This window comes from Salmo salar, chromosome 10, assembly GCF_965601325.2.
Source record: "Salmo salar chromosome 10, fSalSal1, whole genome shotgun sequence".
Classification (NCBI taxonomy): Eukaryota; Metazoa; Chordata; class Actinopteri; order Salmoniformes; family Salmonidae; genus Salmo; species Salmo salar.
Window position 1 is genome coordinate 62,221,092 of NC_138300.1, and position 13,909 is coordinate 62,235,000.

A 13,909-nucleotide genomic window follows, 5' to 3' on the forward strand; every position below is an offset into this window, starting at 1 on the left:
TTTGGATGATTCTTCTTTTTTCATTCCTTCTCTTCTTCTGCTAGCTGTTTTACATAGATTTGGTGTATTTCTTTTTCCTTGACAATGGGAGAAAAGTGTTGCACCATTCCCGGAGGTACTGCAATACCGGGTCGATGCGTGGAGCGGACGGAGCAAGCCCCATTTCCGACTCCCTGTTCGAAAAATCCATTTAATATGTAGTCCCCCGATGGGGGACGTATCAGATATTAAACTGATAAGAACAGATACTACACTTGATCTGAGCCAAAAGGCCGAGAAGCGATAACCCACAAATTGACCCCTGCACCCGCCGGGCCCCCGGGGGCCTCGGCAGACCTCATCGGTTTGGCAAAAGTTGGCTCCTCCTCACCCAACGCTTCCCTGGTGACAGGCGGGTGTGTTTTTTTTTAAAAGTCGCTAATGCGTCGTTAGGTCACTAGCTCTTTAATCCTAGTGCGACTATTTGTTCAATGCCCGGCAAATACACCAGTCATCGTCGGGCTTGAACTCAATTGCCCGAGCGACTACTTTGAGTGGAAAAAATACGCCGGTCGGTCAGCCGGCTTCAAGTCAAACGCCTGAGCAAAAAGTCTCGGCGTCATCTCTGTCAATTTCTCTTGAAACAAGATACCGGGCTCTGCCAGAAGCAAAGCCCTTCCAAAAATACGTTGAACTCGTAAGTGTTCCTCTCCACGGAAGTCTTTAGTAAAAGGCGAAAGGCTTGTGCGTAATGAAGAGAAACCAGAGTCGTATGGAAGTCAGAGGTCGGGGCCCGAGACACACACGGTGCACTCTAGGCCGGGTCCCCGCGGGTGGTCCCCGAACCCACTCTTCCAAGTTTTCGAGGGCTGTGGGTAAAAAGTCAGACAGACAGACAGACAGACAGACAGACAGACAGACAGACAGACAGACAGACAATCCTGGTGAAGTGATTGTATTTTTGGGGGGGGCTCAAAAACACACACACACACAATCCTGGTGAAGTGATTGTATTTTTTGGGGGGGGCTCAAAAACACACACACACACACACACACACACACACACACACACACACACACACACACACACACACACACACACACACACACACACACACACACACACACACAATCCTGGTGAAGTGATTGTATTTTTTGGGGGGGGCTCAAAAACACACACACACACACACACACACACACACACACACACACACAAACAATCCTGGTGAAGTGATTGTATTTTTTGGGGGGGGCTCAAAAACACACACACACACACACACACACACACACACAATCCTGGTGAAGTGATTGTATTTTTTGGGGGGGGCTCAAAAACACACACACACACACACACACACACACACACACACACACACACACACACACAAACAATCCTGGTGAAGTGATTGTATTTTTTGGGGGGGGCTCAAAAACACACACACACACACACACACACACACACTCCTGGCCAATGTATTTTTTTTATGGCGAGGGCTGTGGGTAAAAAGTCACAGACAGACAGACAGACAGACAGACAGACAGACAGACAGACAGACAGACAGAGACAGACAGACAGACAATCCTGGTGAAGTGATTGTATTTTTTTGGGGGGGTCAAAAACAGACAGAGACACACACACACTCCTGGCCAATGTTTTTTTTTATGGCGGGAAAACGGGGGACCTCAGGAGGCTGAAGAATTTCGGCTTGTCACCAAAAACACTCAAACTTTTACAGATGCACAATCGAGAGCATCCTGTTGGGCTGTATCACCGCCTGGTACGGCAGCTGCTCCGCCCATAACCGTAAGGCTCTCCAGAGTGTAGTGAGGTCTGCACAACGCATCACCGGGTGACAACTACCTGCCCTCCAGGACACGTACACCATCCGATGTCACAGGAAGGCCAAAAAGATCATCAAGGACAACAACCACCCGAGCCACTGCCTGTTCACCCCGCTATCATCCAGAAGGTGAGGTCAGAACAGGTGCATCAAAGCGGGGACCGAGACTGAAAAACAGCTTCTATCTCATGGCCATCAGACTGTTCAACAGCCATCACTAACAATTAATGGCTGTTGCCAACATACTGACTCAACTCTAGCCACTTTAATAATGGAAAAATTGATGTAATCAATTTATCTCTAGCCACTTTATATAATACTTACATACCCTACATTACTCATCTCATATGTATATACTGTACTCTATACCATCTACTGCATCTTGCCTATGCCGTTCGGCCATCACTCATTCATATATATTTATGTACATATTCATATTCATTCCTTTACACTTGTGTGTATAAGGTAGTTGTGAAATTGTTAGGTTATATTACTTGTTAGATATTACTGCATGGTCGGAACTAGAAGCACAAGCATTTCGCTACACTCGCATTAACATCTGCTAACCATGTGTGTGACAAAAACATTTGATTTTGTTAGACACTGCTACCTGAATTACAGCTAGAGGCTGGAGCTGAACTGATTGTTGTAGCTACTAGCAGTTGCATTTAGTCAAATTTCCCTCATGGTTTTAATCAAATCAACACCTTTCTCGAATATACAAACGGAAGGAAGTGGTCATAATGAATCTCTGTGATTCAAGTGTTGACAACTTTGTGGAATTTGTTGGTCATTTCAATAAGTGCCTAATATTAAAAAACGTTTAGCAAGATAACTAGCGAAACCGATCGCGGCGCCATCTGGTGACCATTTAGGCAATGGAGTTCTCAGCTGAGGTGGCAAATTTCATTCAGGAAAAGATAGAGGGATAATTTTTTTTAAACACTTAACATGCATTGTCCCATCAAAACCTAATAGAGGCGACAATTATCAGTGTGCCAGTGGACTTGTATGGTCTCAGATAACTACATTTATGAGCAATTTTCTCTTACTTCTCAGCTGAATTTTTTTTTTTTTTTAATTGGAAGGGGTTGGGCAAAGGGTGAAATTGGGGTTGAGAATTACCCTTTTAATTGCATCAGCAATCAGCGTGGATAGAGCAGCTTGCTATGGAGCTGGCAAGCTACAGTGGACAACCAAGCATAGGGTGCGAGACACGACTGATATTTTGCAAGTGGGAAGAGAGCGGGACAGGAAGAGGGTTGGCTTGAAGCGCTGGTCATCTTATGACATGCATTATCTGAATTAGGCCAACCGGTTCAAATCTACGGAGGAGCGGCTTCTATGGAGTAACTTTTAATGTCCTTGAACTTCCCAGAGCTAGCTAACAAGCTTGTGTGCGCAGAGTTAATAAATCCAATGCGAAACATGATAACTACAGTATCCATAACTAGCATTGAAAATGGAATCCATTCTTCTCTAATGAAAAATGTCAGGCTACAGTAGTCTAAGCTTCAGAGGGGGAAGAGCACATTACCTACCAGCACACACAGGCAAATACTTTCAGCTGGTAGACTAGTTTGAGAGAGTGAGGGCAAAATTCCGTTGGACAAGAAAATTGCCCGGAACAAAGTTATCAACCGACTCCCATGCTTTTAAAATAACTGCTCTGTTCACTTTCGTTCCAGTTTCTCTAAAAATGTATTCCAACCCCTGATATCGACACACGAAGCGACTGTTCTCTATGCATGGCATTTGGGGAAGCGCATGTGACATATCCGGCCGTTGTAGGAAAGATGCATCGTTAAAACACTCGTAAGTTCCATCGATATTGGGAAACCAGGGACTGGGCTGTGGATTTAAATCACTAGATTGAATGAATCAGAAACAGGGGATGTTGCATAGCACCATTTAAATTAGGTCTGCCAAAAACAAAACATTTATACCATCAAATGGAAAATAAGTGTTCCTAGGACCCATCAAACACATGATACAGTGGTGTTATAGCCACTTACGCCAACTTGAGGTATTGCACTTTATTCTTAAGACCCAAAGATTGAAGACTGACAAGGTAGTGTTTTTCAAACCCAACATTTATTTTTATTTGTCATAACTCGGCAACTTTATGCAGTCTTGGCAGCCTTGGAACGCCTCTTCACCACCACCACACGCTTCTGGCTCAACAGGATGGCGCTGGCACGACGCAGAGCAGCCTGGGAAAACATAAGACATCACTCAAATGACTCTTCTTTCAACTTTAAGATGTTATTGTTGGATCCATCTTTTACTTGCTAGAAGTCAGACCATAAACCCATTATACAACCTTCAGCCCTATCGGTTTATTCATGTCCACTGCCAGGGCCGGTTTCCTGTACACTAATAACCTGACTACACAGCTCGCGTTGCGTGCGTTGCAAAATAAATTTAGAAATCTGTATTATTCAATTATTGCACTCATACTGCTCGCGTGTGCCAACTAGGGTCTGCGTTGCCAAGGGCTAAAATAGAAGTCAGCTCTATTTGTGACGCAGATCACGCTGCAAGTCCTGCCTCTCCCATCTCCTCATTGGTTTACAGAAGCAGGTACCCACGTGCCGCCATCTCATTGGTTATAACCAGGTGGGTGACTGAAAGACGAACGAGGTCGGTGGCGGTAATGCACCTAATTTATGAAAGTTGCCAATCGCAATATAAAGTCCAGAGAAGAAAAGGCCTGGGAGGAGAAGTGACTAGAAACGATTCGCTTGACCGTTGTGTGTGTGCATTAATTGTCGGAGTACAGGACCTTGTGCATTTCAGGTAAAATAACAACTCAATGTTTATATCCCAGGACAAATTAGCTAGCAACAGCAAGCTAAATAGGACAAATTAGCTAGCAAGTGCAAGCTAGCTAAACTGCCATAAATGCTTTTCGACCTGTCCCCAAATTTATGTAATTGGTTCAGAGTTTGTTTTGATATTTTAACCTGTTGGGGATAGGGGGCAGTATTTGCACGGCTGGATAAAAAACGTACCCGATTTAATCTGGTTACTACTCCTACCCAGTAACTAGAATATGCATATAATTATTGGCTTTGGATAGAAAACACCCTAAAGTTTCTAAAACTGTTTGAATGGTGTCTGTGAGTATAACAGAACTCCTATGGCAGGCCAAAACCTGAGAAGATTTCAAGCAGGAAGTGGCCTGTCTGAGAAGTAGCGTTTCATCTTGGCTCTTTTTATTGAAGACTCAGGATCTGTGCAATAACGTGACACTTCCTACGTCGTCCATAGGGTCTCAGAGCCCGGGAAAACGTTGAACGATATCGAGGCAGGCTCTGGCTGAAACACTTTATCGCTTTTGGCAAGTGGCCACTCAGTACTATGGGCTTAGGCACGTGCCCGCTTCGACCGAATGGTTTCTTTTCCTTTGTCTGTTTATCTAAACGCAGATTCCCGGTCGGAATATTATCGCTTTTTTATGAGAAAAATGGCATAAAAATTGATTTTAAACAGCGGTTGACATGCTTCGAAAAACGGTAATGAATATTTAGAATTCTTTTGTCACGAATTGCGCCATGCTCGTCACCCTTATTTAGCCTTTAGGATAGTGTCTAGAATGCACGAACAAAACGCCGCTGCTAAACCTGCTGGGTGTCTAAATAGCAAGCCCTGTGATGCCGGGCTATCTACTGAGAATATTGCAAAATGTGCTTTCACCGAAAAGCTATTTTAAAATCGGACATATCGAGTGCATAGAGGAGTTCTGCATCTATAATTCTTAAAATAATTGTTATGCTTTTTGTGAACGTTTATCGTGAGTAATTTAGTAAATTCACCGGCAGTGTTCGGTGGGAATGCTAGTCACATGCTAATGTAAAAAGCTGGTTTTTGATATAAATATGAACTTGATTGAACAAAACATGCATGTATTGTGTAACATAATGTCCTAGGGTTGTCATCTGATGAAGATCAAAGGTTAGTGCTACATTTAGCTGTGGTTTGGGTTTATGTGACATTATATGCTAGCTTGAAAAATGGGTGTCTGATTATTTCTGGCTGGGTACTCTGCTGACATAATCTAATGTTTTGCTTTCGTTGTAAAGCCTTTTTGAAATCGGACAGTGTGGTTAGATTAACGAGAGTCTTATCTTTAAAATGCTGTAAAATAGTCATATTTTAGAAAAATTGAAGTAATAGCATATCTAAGGATTTGAATAACGCGCCACAGGATTCAACTGGCTGTTGAGTAGCAAGCGTCCCACCTAGCCCAGAGAGGTTAACCTGCGTGTCATGATGGCGTTTAGTGTGGGGGGACAAAATACATTTATGCACGATGTCGCACACGCGCAGCCAGTTTGGGTTCCGTGTAAGCCGGAGCTGGACTAAAAAAGCACTTTCAATGGAGAACTTCCATTAGACATACTTTAGTCCAGGACAAGGCTCAGGCCTCAATTGAATCAGATTGAGCGTTAACCCACGTTGGCAGACATCGTGGGTTAACGATGTATAGCGGATATTTTGGCGGTGTCTGTGGTGAGCAGCTGCTCGTGTCACAAACCACTACCTTATTATGCCTAACGTGTTAGAAGTTCAAAACAAAGAAAGAAAGTGTATTCTAATGCATGTTTATTTGGATGGGAGTATAATCAGTGTAATCAAGGTGTAGACGATTGAACATCACGCATTTGAGTGTTTGAATGGGATGCACGGGATGTCAGATAAAGTTGGGTGTGGTTTCATGGAAAATACAATGGCAGTGTCCGCAATAAGGAAATGCAAGGAGCCGCTTGTGGATTTGACCACTAACACAGTTCCACTTCCTACACTGCCAAAACAACCCGCTATGCAGATGTCGGCTAGCACGTATTTGATAGAATCTAGCCCTTTATCCATGTCAGGGAAAATTGGCCCATCATCATCTAAGATGCAAACTTGTGTGGGACTACAGAAGTGTTCAATCCTGGTCCTGAATCCAACAGGGTTTACAGGCTTTTGTGAAAAGCCCGGTTGGTCCCTAGCAAATATTGAAGACCAGTAGAAAAACAAGTGGTTTAGCAGAGTGCTCACCATGCGCAGGTCCTTCCTGTAGTTGTTCTTGCGGATGATGTGCCTCAGGCTGCTCAGAGTGGCACGCGAGTTCTTGTTGATGGTGATCTTCTCATATGAAGTGGCGGGCTTGCGCTGGCCTGAGGAGTAATAATACAAGTCCAAACCCCCTCAATTCACATTCTCAGAGTACGCTTTGACCTAAATCAATGACATGTCAGCCATGATCAGGTTCACAGGTACAACAACTACCAATATCTTTACAGCAACACGACGCAGCAAGACAACTAAGGTGATTCACAGAGGTGGATTATCATGACAAGTATTGAAAATCACCATAAACAGGTATGTGGTGGAACTGTACTTGCATTTCCTGGTTGGTATTATGGAGAACCATGTTTACCTGCACGCTTCTTCAGCACGACAACAACACCCTTTCCATCAGCTGCAGGCTGAACACCAACAGTCTTCCTGTGCACCAGCCCGTTGAAACGGAAGGAGTTCTTGGACTTCAGGTTGTTGGGCTCCTGTTAAACAAATGCAAATTACATTTGACTAACAAATCCCATTGAACTTGTTTCTTAAATCCTCAATCGCAGCATTGACAAATCCTGCAGCACGACCCTGCATGGTCAATCCATATGTACACTGAACCAAAATATTAACGCATCATGACCTGAAATAACACAAATGTTCCGCACAAAAAGACTTATCAAATGTTGTGCACAAATTTGTTTACATCCCTGTTAGTGAGCATTTCTCTTGTGCCAAGATAATCCATCCACCTGACAGGTGTTGCATATCAAGAAGCTGATTAAACAGCATGATTATTACACAAGTGCACCGTGTGCTGGGAACAATAAGGACACTAAAATGTGCTATTTTGTCAACACCACAGATGTCTCTAGTTGAGGGAGCATGCAATTGGCATGCTGACTACAGGAATGTCCACCAGAGCTGTTGCCAGAATTGTATGTTCATTTCTCCTTTTGTTCAGTGTACATTCATCTCTTTGTTATGTGAATAAAGAATTAACAGACCATAGACGAATTCTCAACATTTCAACAAACTCAAAGAACATTGACTGTATGCATGACCAAGTTCATGATCCACCAGGTATGTGGGGTACATTTACTAGGACCACTGATTCTTGGCCGTCTCTGTTAGTTGTACTCACGGTGCTGTAAGTCTGTCCATTCCTCTTGATGAGGAAGCTGGAGCAGTTCCTAATGACCATCCACTGCAGATGAGAAGACATGTTGACGAACCTGGGGCAGACAATAAGCGTTAAAGGGATAGCAGATACCCAGTCATTGCGCCATGGCTAGTTAAAATTGGCGCGCGAAAATACCGCACTTCCTCCATACTGGACAGACATTCAAATTGTACCCACGAGTTTATCGGACTCTAGTGAAGTAGATAAACGGCCTCATTGCCAAAATACCTTTAATACAAGTTAGTCAAGTAACATGGGAATCAAAGGCACATTTTGCAAAAGTTAATTATTCGTTTGGCTAACGTTAACTAAAAGCCAGGCTATAAAACAGAGCAACTTGGCAGGATCGTTTTGTCACGTTCCTATAGTTGGCAAAAATGTACCCAACTAGTAATTGGCCACCTCTAATTAAATTAGCTAAATAACTAGGATAGGAAGTTAGGTACCTAAATTGCATGAATATGGTCCAGTTGAAGAAGACTGAAGATGGCGTGTTAAGCCCTTCAACTGTTTTCGATTCAAGGGATTTACAATATGCAAAAAATATATAGTTGACAAACATTAGCTACACCAGATTACAAATGCGGGCGCACGTTGAAGCCCCGTGCTCTTGTATAGGACAAGCAACCACGCCAGCTAACTTTACCTCGTAGTATGGCAGACTGACTTAGTGCCGGCCTAGCAGCAGGCTGACCGATTTGAAGTAGTTAGATTAGAAATGTATATAAAAAGTATCGCTACAATCAATATCACACCTATGTAATAAAAACGTACGTTTTTAAACAATTACCAATCTAAACATAGCAGACAGGTCAAATTGTTCCACTTTTTTTAATACGACTACAAGAATACCAAACAACCACGTTACCTGTCAGCGGAAAAAGAGGATAGAAAAGGGCGGAAGCCGCATTACATTGAGTATTTGATAGATCCATGCACGTTGAAATCATTTTTTTTCTGAGAGAAAATCAGAAGATGAATCAGAAGTCAGACAAACGGCAATATTTTCTAAAAATGCGTTTATAAAATCATTTTTGTTTGAATAAAATCTAATATTTAATTTTACAATGTACTATTTATTTAAATGTATGTCGGAGGGACACTTTGACAGAACGGTGTAGTTTGTCTCTTACGTCATCACTGTGCGCCTCTGTTTATCGGTCATGTCTACATGGGTCGAGCTTTCATTAAAAGTAGTTGTTTTTGCATTTTAGTTAAGCCTTTTCTAAGCCTAATTATCCCAATCTGCTACGAAAAGTAAATTCTGATAAAGGCAGGATTGCTTCTAGCCATAACCCTGTTTTCTAACCAGAGTCGTTGCTATCAGGTATCTCTTTATGTAGTGCTGTCTCACTTGTGATGTGTGTTTTGACCTATATCGTTTCTAGTCACTTCACGTTGAGACTGGTGTTTTTAAGAAGCTTCCCCTTGAGCGGACAGCTTGATGAAACCCAGTTAATATTCAGGTCCCCAAGAAAGTAGACCGCTCTGTTTACGTCACATACACTATCAAGCATTTCACACATATTATTTAGATACTGACTGTTACCACTTGGTGGCCTATAGCAACACCACAAAAGAAAAAGCTTTAGATGTGCCAAGGGAACCTGCAACCACAACACTTTAATAACACTTGACATATGAGCTTCTCTAAGCATTACAGGGATATGGCTCTGAATATATACAGCAACACCCCATAAACATTCCTGTTTCTTCTATAAATGTTATATCTTTGTATTGCTACTGGTGTATTATCAAATTAATTATCTTAGTGAGTCTCAGAAATGGCTAATATAAGAATGTTATCTGATGTTAGCAAGTTACTGATTTCCTGAACCTTGTTTCTAAGGCTACATATACTAATATGGGCTATTTTCAGCCCTTTCCTGGGTAGCTTATCAGAGATAGACATAATATTGAAAAGAGCAGACAAAGCAAAATTAAAAAAGATATACATTCAGCAGTCCATTAATCAATTGGTGTGTGTGTGTGTGCTGCAGGGTTGATGCTACAAACCCATAGGCTTGACTCTCTCATCCCTTCCAGGCTTCTGGGACAGAGGGTGGACAATGAGCCTGTCATAAGCAATGTCCCCAAGCACTCTGGCAGCTTTCATGGCTGGGATCAGTTCTTTCCTCTTCTGGCGCACAGCTTGGAAACCACAGGGGAGAGACTAAAGTATGGAACGCTGTTTGGGTCTTTGTGTGTCAAAAAAGATACACAACAAATAACACTATTTGACATGCCAAATAACACAATTCTATTATAGAATTTGCAAGCGCCACCACTATGATCAGTAGTACTGTCAAAGTTGTACAAAAAAAAGTCTGCAAACAAGTACACACACCGGCATCGATGTGTTTACAATTTTGCGATGGTAATAAGGCATTATTTGTTCGACAGAATGGGAAAAAATCTGTGTGGGAAACATCCGAATGGGAAAACATCTGCCAAGGAAACAGCTACTATTGCTGGGGTCCAGCAAAATTAAGGCAGTTTATACAATTTTAAAAAGATTACAATACATTAACAGATTACACAAGACAATGTGTGCCCTCAGGCCCCTACTCCACCACATATCTACAGTTCTAAATCCATGTTTGTGTGTATGTATGTGTCTATGTTTGTGTTGCTTCAGAGTCCCCGCTATTCCTGAAGGTGTTTATTTTATCCGTTTTTTAAATCAAATTTTACTGATGCATCAGTTACTTGATGTGGAATAGAGTTCCATGTAGTCACGGCTCTATGTAGTACTGTGCGCTTCCCATAGTCTGTTCTGGACTTGGGGACTGTGTAGAGACCTCTTGTTTACATTTTTTTTTTTTTTTACATTTTAGTCATTTAGCAGACGCTCTTATCCAGAGCGACTTACAGTAGTGAATGCATACATTTCATGCATATTTTTTTTTTTAAATTGTACTGGCCCCCCGTGGGAATCGAACCCACAACCCTGGTGTTGCACACACCATGCTCTACCAACTGAGCCACAGGGAAGACCTCTTGTGACATGTCTTATGGTGTTTGCATAGGTGTCCGAGCTGTGTGCCAGCAGTTTAGACAGACAGCTCTGTGTATTCAACATGTCAATACTTGTCTTAAATGCAAGTAGTGATGAAGTCAATCTCTCCTCCACTTTGAGCCAGGGAGAGAGTAATATTAGCTCTCTGTGTACATTCAAAGGCCAGCCGTGCTGTCCTGTTCTGAGCCAATTGCAATTTTCCTAAGTTCCTTTTGGCGGTACCTGACCCCACGACTGAACAGTAGACCAGGTGCGACAAAACTAGAGCCTGTAGGATCTGCCTTGTTAATAGTGTTGTTAAGAAGGTAGAGCAGCGCCTTATTATAGACAGACTTCTCCCCATCTTAGCTACTGTTGTATCAATATGACTGATGATTGGCTGAGGGAAATTGGTGATAAAAAGATTGTTTGTTAGACTTCAGTGCGTCTTTTAACATTATCGATCATAGTCTGCTGCTGAAAAAACATGTGTTATGGCTTTACACCTGTTTTTTTTACCTTTATTTAACTAGGCAAGTCAGTTAAGAACAAATTCTTATGTACAATGAAGGCCTACCCCGGACGACGCTGGGCCAATTGTACGCCGCCCGATGGGACTCCCGATCACAGCCGGTTGTGATACAGCCTGGGATCGAACCAGGGTCTGTAGTGACACCTGCCTTAGACCGCTGCGCCACTCAGGTTGTATCAATATGTTTTGACCATTACAGTTTTCAATCCAGGGTTACTCCAAGCAGTTTAGTCACCTCAACTTGCTCAAATGCCACATTATATATTACATGATTTAGTTGAGGTTTAGAGAATGATTTGTCCCAAATACAATGCTCTTAGTTTTTGAAATATTTAGGGCAAATTTATTCCTTGCCACCCACCCTGAAACTAACTGCAGCTCTTTGTTAAGCATTGCAGTCATTTCAGTTGCTGTAGTAGCTGACGTGTATAGTGTTGAGTCATCCGTATACATACCGCCAGTGTAGACACACTGGCTTTACTCAAAGCCAGTGGCATGTCCTGATTCTACCTGGATTGTGTTGGAGAGGCTTCCATTAAAGAACCCACTCTGTGCTCTGTTAGACAGGTAACTCTTTATCCACAATACAGCAGGGGATGTAAGTCCATAACACATACATTTTATGTATTGAAGACATAGTATTGAAGACATCTGCAAAGAGGCTCAAAGCTAAATCAGGCTCAGGGACGGGTTTCAGTGACTTGAGGGGGAGAAAGAACCAGTGGAGGCAGCAACAGGTAGTTAGATGGGGGCCTGGTGGGATTGGGCCAGGCACGGCCAGGGTGTCCTCAGTCGTCGTCATAGAGCCTCAGGCCATCCAGAAGGGGAGACAGAAAAAAGTTGGGAGTTAGTGAGAGCATGACTAAGAGCATAGTACACCACATGCACTGGGGGTGGAGAATAATCAATAGTGTTGCTGTGGGCACTGGATAATCTGACTAAAACACAAGTGTTTGACCTCGCTGTGATACTGTAGGTCTACTTATGTTACATTTCTGAGTCAGTTCAGGTAGCATTCATGGTCCTGCATTTGTGTTAACCATGGCAGCCAGCGTTGGAAATAAAGAGATATGCAGAAAGATAATCAGCCTGTTTGTTGATCCTTTCCCTTTAAATGTATTTTTCATGCCAGGCCCATCTTATCAAAGAAACACAGTTTATTTCAATCTCAACACACTTAGGAAAAAAAAGGTGTTATCTAGAACCTAAAATGGTTCTTCTGCTGTTCCCACAGGAGAACTCTTTGAAGAATCATTTTTGGTTCTAGGTAGAAACCTTTCCACAGAAGATTCTACATGGAACCCAAAATAGTTCTACCTGAAATCAAAAAGGGTTCTTCTATGGGGACAGCCGAAGAACCTTTTATTTTTTTATTAAGTGTCTGAGTAAACGATGTCGTTTTGTTCTGGTCACATGATAACCTCAATTTTCGGGATTAACAGCGCCACACTCAGGCAGAAAACTGAATGTTCTATTCTCAGCCAGGCCCAGCTTTTCAAAAACACAATTTAATTCTCTCTACTTGAGCAAAATATGTAGTTTTGTTATCACAAATCAGGTTGAGCATCGGTCAGGCAGAAAAATCGGGGTTACATATTTGTTTTGCTTGAGCAAGACTGGCTATAATCGGTCCGCTAATACAGGACTTGTAACGGCACAGTGCACTGCTTTTGTAAAGAAAAAAATTACATTTCAGACTTTCCAGGGGGTGTTGCAGCACCCCTACTTCCCACGGCTATGGTGGTAGAGACAAGCTACCTTCTGGTCATTGAAAAGTCGATTGACGCTGCCTAGTCACACAGTAACAACATTTTGAATAGCTCCCCGTGTTTATGCTATATTTACCGTTTCGTGTAGTGGCTGCAGCTCAATTCACTCTTTCCGCGGATATAAAGCTTGCGCCTATTTCATAACATGGGGCTTGTGAGGTATTTTTCTACACAAGAGGAACCAGACAACAACATACTCACGAAATAGTTGAAAGATGACTCAGGAACACGACAGCGTCGGGTGTTTTGCTCTGACATCACAAAATCTTTACGACAGTCTGTTTTGCCATGTAAAAATGTGGTATTCAACGTGTTTCTATGGGCTATAGCAGTAAAGGCCGAATTCTATGTTTAATCAAATTATATATTTATACCTTCAGGAGGTCCTAAAATAAAAAAAATCAAGTGGCTATATGATACATTATGACCATCTTGAAATAATATGTTAGCTTAGTAGATATTGCGATATAAAGGGCTTAGAGACCTGCATTAAACCATTTCCACAGCAGTTTGCATGAGGAAAATGGAAGTTTATGGCAGTCTGAG

General features: G+C 42.3%; 1 protein-coding gene and 2 non-coding genes across 6 annotated transcripts; all 3 read right to left on the reverse strand.

Moving 5' to 3' along the window:
* Positions 1-93: 93 nt before the first annotated feature.
* On the reverse strand, positions 94-284 carry LOC123724668 (U2 spliceosomal RNA). The gene has a single exon (XR_006757209.1). It is a non-coding gene; the product is annotated as a U2 spliceosomal RNA (small nuclear RNA).
* A 349-nt stretch (positions 285-633) lies between these two features.
* LOC123724917 (U5 spliceosomal RNA) lies at positions 634-750 on the reverse strand. Its single transcript, XR_006757394.1, has one exon. It is a non-coding gene; the product is annotated as a U5 spliceosomal RNA (small nuclear RNA).
* A 3,145-nt stretch (positions 751-3,895) lies between these two features.
* Positions 3,896-8,942, reverse strand: rl28 (60S ribosomal protein L28). Of its 4 annotated transcripts, none has more exon segments than NM_001165298.1 (5): positions 3,896-4,033; positions 6,870-6,988; positions 7,252-7,375; positions 8,026-8,116; positions 8,933-8,942. In NM_001165298.1, coding segments are annotated over 4 exon segments (414 nt in total). In that variant the 5' UTR covers positions 8,107-8,116; positions 8,933-8,942; the 3' UTR covers positions 3,896-3,943.
* Between the last annotated feature and the right edge of the window lie 4,967 nt (positions 8,943-13,909).